General features: G+C 44.4%; 1 protein-coding gene across 1 annotated transcript in view; it reads left to right on the forward strand.

Moving 5' to 3' along the window:
• Positions 1-1,741, forward strand: part of LOC126426581 (uncharacterized) — a 116,519-nt gene extending 114,778 nt beyond the window's left edge. Inside the window, exon 4 of the mRNA XM_050088478.1 lies at positions 1,357-1,741. Within this exon, the coding sequence (XP_049944435.1) occupies positions 1,357-1,741 (385 nt within the window). The remainder of the gene's footprint in view (positions 1-1,356) is intronic.
• The last annotated feature ends 4,259 nt before the right edge of the window (positions 1,742-6,000 follow it).

Raw genomic sequence — 6,000 nt, forward strand, 5'->3', positions numbered from 1 at the left:
TTTCGAATGCCCATTACACAAAACACTTTCGTCTCCTGGTTTCAGTTTGTCATTTCATTGCTGGTTAAAAATGACGGTTTCTGACGTTTCATTGTGCTTAGTTAACCATCCGATTAAGTGCTGCGTTCGAATCTCCGGGAAACACAAAACTTTATGGCAGATCATTTCACGTTTCAGCTTGCATACTGTTTGTTACTTGTGAGGATGCTGCTTTCTGAGGTTTCATTTATCACAATAAATTTGAATATGCAAGCGTAGTGGCTGTGTAATGTACAATAACACGATTCCTGGTATTTGCATCATCGAAGTGTCAGTTTGCATGTAAACTGATGGTCGCACAGGGCAGTTGTCTCTTGTGGGCTCATGTAGTGAACATTTTGTACAGGCAAAGACTGCATAGAACAACAACAAAGAATGAAAGAAAATTTCCGTTAACACAATTAATTAATGAAGTCCCCAGCAACTATAAAATCTACGAAGCCAACAAAGCACAAGTGTAGCTGTTCTGTGTGTGGAAGTGTGATTCAACGTACACATCTGGCACAGTTCTTCTTCAATAAGACAAGAAATTTTAAATGTCATTTATACTGAAGTAATTAAAGAAAATAGAAATACTATAATTACGCAAGAAAAGCAGAATTACACTCTAATACAAGAAGACAAGCCAGATGCTTTGTTGACTGAACCTGTAATGACGCATTATTCAAGACATTGAAATAATGAGAAAAAAAGCGAGTTTTGTTACCTTCATATATATTGATGAAAAGCACTCTAATCATTATAATATCTCCATTAGAACAACATCTGCTGTCCAGCTCATCAAACAACTGCATGAAACATGGAACAAGCACTCCCTACTAAAACATCTCAACACCGACTCGCTACTACCACATCTCAACAAGCACACTCCACCACGACATCTCGACAAGAACTCTTTACTACGACATCTCAGCAAGCACTGACTACTGCCACATCTCGACAAGAACTGCCAGTGGAGGCGGCGGAATAAAACTCTTTGGCGCAATCTCTGGCGCTGTGGCTCAGTGTAGCCACCTTTCAACTTGCAGGAATGAGTGTGACAAAATGTGGTAATGAAATTCTTTCAGAGATTGTATAATGCTCTTTGTAACGGACGATGAATGAAGATTTTCTTATGAGGGGGATAGAACAGATTTGCTGTAATTTAATACATACACACAACTGCGCACTGTTTTGTACTGTGGGAGGGGGAATACGGTAGGTTTGTTTCAGGACAGATTTGTATTCGCAGCAGTTGTTTCCTCGTGTGGCTGTTTTCCCCATTCTGTGTGTTGTGTGTTGTGTAGCAGAGAGTGGCAGTTTGTGTGTTTTGTGCAGGAGCCTCTCTGCAGAGGAGAGGGGCAGGAGGCTGGTCCAGGCGGCTGAGGTGGGGGCAGTGGGGGAGCTGAGGGCGCTGATCGCCGCAGGGGCCGACGTGGGGGCGAGGGGCGTGTGGGGGCAGACCGCCCTGCACTGGGCAGCGTGGAGGGGAGACGTCGAGGCGGCGGGGCTGCTGGTGGGGGCGGGGGCGGCGGTGGACGCCAGGACTGACGGTGGGTGGACGCCGCTGCATGTTGCGGCAGACTATGGCCGCGCAGAAGTGGCGGCTGCGCTGCTGGTCGCGGGGGCCGACAGGGGGGCCACAACTGGTGATGGTTGGGGGACAGCGCTGGACGTCGCCAGGCTGCGCAACCACAGGCGGCTGGTGGAGATGCTGTCATGAGGCAGACAGTCCAGCGAACTCTGTGCAAAAAAACAGGAACTGAAAGAGTTTGTACGAGAGCAATATACATAATTTTTTAAATAAAGATCCAAAAAACTCAATCCTATTGTGACTCACTAATTTCAGCCCTCCTCCAGTAGCATACAGCACACAAATACTCTAAGCAATGCTGTAGCAAAACTGAGACAACGCCAGATAACAGCAAAATAATTCAGGTAACAACGGACAATCCTTCTCTCCAGAAAAATGTCCCGAGTAAAACTTCCAGACTAAACTTGGCAAAAGTCAACAGTTCATTGTGAACAATCACAACTGCTCTATAATATCTGATCGCTGAAAAGTATTTCATACCAGTCAGCAAGGTGCTGCATCAGACTATTCTAATTTGCAACATACCGAGATTAATGCTATATCAGTTCTATCACCAGAATTCTCGCTCCTGATACCAGACTCAATTTACTTCTCCATATTCAGCAAACATTCTACTCTACCGTACCTGTTGTGTTTAATAACAATGACATAGTAGTAGCAGTATTCACACTACATAATGCGACCATCATCTGGAACCATACAGTCAGGCTACGTTTAACTAAACACAATCAGACCACAACATGACACGCATACAAAATGTGAAGGAAATCCTCTCTATCTGGTACTGTTGTCTCTACTTGACGTAAAAGATTGCAACGAGCAAAGCAATCCTAGTTGTATTGGAGACAGAACACCGAGGCCCGAGTTTCAGCACACGAAAGCAATTTCGCAACGACGCACAAGAGTCTCGACACTCATCGGTCACAACGCGACAGCTGAGACGGTGACGCAAGTCGTGCAACTACAGGTAATAAAATTACACTTACTTTGACTCGTACATCGAGTAAATAAGTGTAGTGGAGAGTGCACGCCTGTCAACTCAGCTGCTGTCACCTCACTTCACTCCCTGCGGCCGCAGCTGACGCAGCTCGCCGCTCCCCGCCACTCCGTGGCTCCCGCCACAACTGTCAGCGGCCCCTCTGCTTGTGAGGCGCCAGCAGGCAAACGGCAGAACAGTCCGTGAGGCCGTCACTCACACTTCACTCACAAAGAGTACTGACAAGGCGCAGACACAACATTGCCTTCACGAATCCTTTCAACAGTAAAATTTCTTCTCCGAGACCCTCGTTATTAACGTCTACACTGTAGCAAGATTCGTCGTTTCCCACAAGCTCTTGGACCGGAGAATCGTGTTCGCTTACGTAGTTCCACGGGAAACGGAATGTGTCCGTGTTGCGTGTGGCTACACACGGTACAGTCAAGTTCCCTACAGCTGTGTAATAACGTGGCAAACATTTAGCTGAAAACTGTTCCTGGAGCTATGGTTTAAATCGTCCCCTGATGCTTCATCAACTAAGCGTTTTCTTCTGCCTTGCCGTTTCTCTCCGTCATCAATCATTACATTCAGTTCAGGTGATATTCCAATATTTTCCGCTACTTCGCAACTTCCTGCGTAAATAGTATCCCAACATTTCTCAGCTGATTTAATTCTTCAGCGTGACTCTTATTAATACTACTTGAAACATATGTTTCTCCGGTTTGAAGTACAACTTTACGTATCTTTATTGCAGCCAATAATTTCAAATACTTATGAATGCTCCTTAGTTCAATGTGTTGCTCCCGCAGTCCAGGTTATTAGCAAGTCCAACCGCCCATTGTAATCCTGGCCAATTCTCAGCAAATGGATGCATGGCACCTACCCACACAGACCCTCTCGTTGCCGATATTTTCTTTTAAAACTGTCCGTAGCTGCCACTTTCATTTTAAATGAGTTTTTTTAGAAACAGCAGTTGTACTGGAGACAGAGGAGAAACGTCATGGGGAAGTATCGCAGTTAACTCGAGTGCTTCCTTTTGCCGCGTCTTCCCCACGTGTAACTGACATTTCGTTCCTCTGTGTGCAACTATGACTTCCACATCAGACACAATCTTACACGCTTCCGCCGTGATATTAAACGCTCTTTATGGAGGTAACAGAGGGCCATGTTGTGCATCTCGCCGAAAGTTCGGGACGCGCCTGACGCCCTCCAGCTGGTGTTGTCTGCTACTGCGGCTCACTGGAACGGCACAGCACGCTACAGCAGAGGGGAAACAGCCCAGAACTCCGTCCCCTTTCCTCGCATCGTCAGACACGCCGCAATTCACTGCTCATATCGCTCAACAACCGGACGCCAAATAGTCTGAAACGTCTTCCTGTTTAAACTCGTGTATGTAAATGTCTGGTTGGTATCTGAGAAACTGGTAAAATTTATGTTGATATGTAAATAGGTTAATCTCAGAGCAGGCCCGCAGAACTGCTCTAAAACTAAATTTTGATCGGAAGTATGTGAAGCACACGCTACACGATGCGAAATCCAGTCGAGGCACCCCGTCAAACAATTCGCCTGCGAGAGAGCATGGCGTTTTCGATGAAACTTACAAGTGCTATTTGATTGCAAACAAATGACTCAGGTTAAAATGTTGGCCCTGAATGTTGTTAATGTTTATCTTCAGCCTCGCAAAGAATCACTGTACCAGCAGTTTTACGGTAATTACAGAGCAAATGAACACAAAATTTTACGCATCCAACTTTGTGTTAAAACTGTTCCAAACACCCCCCCCCCCCCCCAAAGGTAACACCTGTCTCAGATCATCTACCGATTTGAAACCTCTGAAGTGATGTACTTTCACAGATATATCCCGACAATTACACTATCTGACAGTGGGCAATGGTAATTAAATATGTTGGCCTACCTCTAAGAACGGAAGGTTCGTTTCTTCTGCAACCTATTTAGTATTAGTATAATGACAGAACTGTCAAAAACCAAAAAAGAGGAACTGAAGTTATCGTCTGACAAATGAGAGAAAGGTTCCAAGTATAACTATGCCTCACTAAGCCACAACAGCAACACACCCTTTCATGAATTACTCACAACCACACATGTCAGCACACTCCCTGGTGCGACGCGCTTACATACTACGAGTAAAATACTTAAAACGACTCACCACGCAGGAACTGGAGAATTTATTGTGATTTCGCGTTCTGCGTTGATAGCTACAGTGCTGTGCTATAATGCAAAACACATTGTCCACCTTGGCACCATGATTGTTTACATCGTTTCATATTTTAAATATTTTGTGTTATGTTATTAGTTTTGGGGTAATTTCTACATTTCGTGTTTTTACTGATAACTCTGTGGTTGACAGCCTCCAGCTGGTCCAGCACAATATGTCTCCAGAACTGAGTCTGAATGCAGTGCTGGACGACCCACACCCTACATGAGAAAATAATTACGAAATATTATCAGCCCTGTATATGTTTATTGACAGCTGCACAGTAAAGGCTGATATTAGGAAAAGTATTCTGTTTTTCTCCCATTGCCAGTTATAGAACAGTTCTTACATGTTGCGACAGTCTCTAGGAGACTACAGAACAATCAGGCGAAGAAAGGTTCAACCGTAATTTCGTAACTGTAATGTAATTCAAGTGACGCAACGGATATCTGATTGTGCAAAAAAATGTCTTAGAGCTGAAGTGGAAAAATAATTAACATAATCGGTGTTGAGCGCACCGCCATCAAAGAAAATGGAAAAATCTACCAAGTAATGGAGCTAAATAACTACAAATATTCCAGAGTTTAGTTTTAGACGTCTTTCCTTTGGCAGATTCTTAAAATACAACGTTGTGTGTATGCCTGTTTTTACCTCTGCAACTGAATGAAGCGCAGAAAACTGGAGGTTGTCCCATAACGAAACTGCGGAACATCATTTCTCAGAGCTTCTATAATTACGTGTTTTGTGATTCTATAATCCGAATTTCGTGTTTGGTGCATTGTAGGAGATCGGCTTCACAACGAAAGATCCCACAAATTTTCACTCTTTTCTCAGATTTTCGTTCGTTTCACGAAGACTATGCGTTTCTGGGAGTTGAAAACCCTGAACAAAATTACAGCAGTCAAACTCTTCTACGAAACGCAACAATCAGGTCTGATTTTGTGACGAGCAATGACGGCGCTAGAGCGCGCTGAAGAACGGCGAGTGCCGAAAATTCGGAACGCTCCTTTAACGGCCTTCGTCTGTTGTTCTCTGGTATTACGGCGCACTGCAACGGTACGGCACGCTTCAGCAGAGGGGAAACAGCCCAGAACTCCGTCTGCGCTCTTCCCATCACCAAACACAACGGCATTCACAGCATATATGTTGTGATAAAAGTAAAGAGATATCTTTTGAAACGTGTTCGTATTCATTTAA

The sequence above is a fragment of the Schistocerca serialis genome, chromosome 11 (assembly GCF_023864345.2).
Source record: "Schistocerca serialis cubense isolate TAMUIC-IGC-003099 chromosome 11, iqSchSeri2.2, whole genome shotgun sequence".
NCBI lineage: Eukaryota > Metazoa > Arthropoda > Insecta > Orthoptera > Acrididae > Schistocerca > Schistocerca serialis.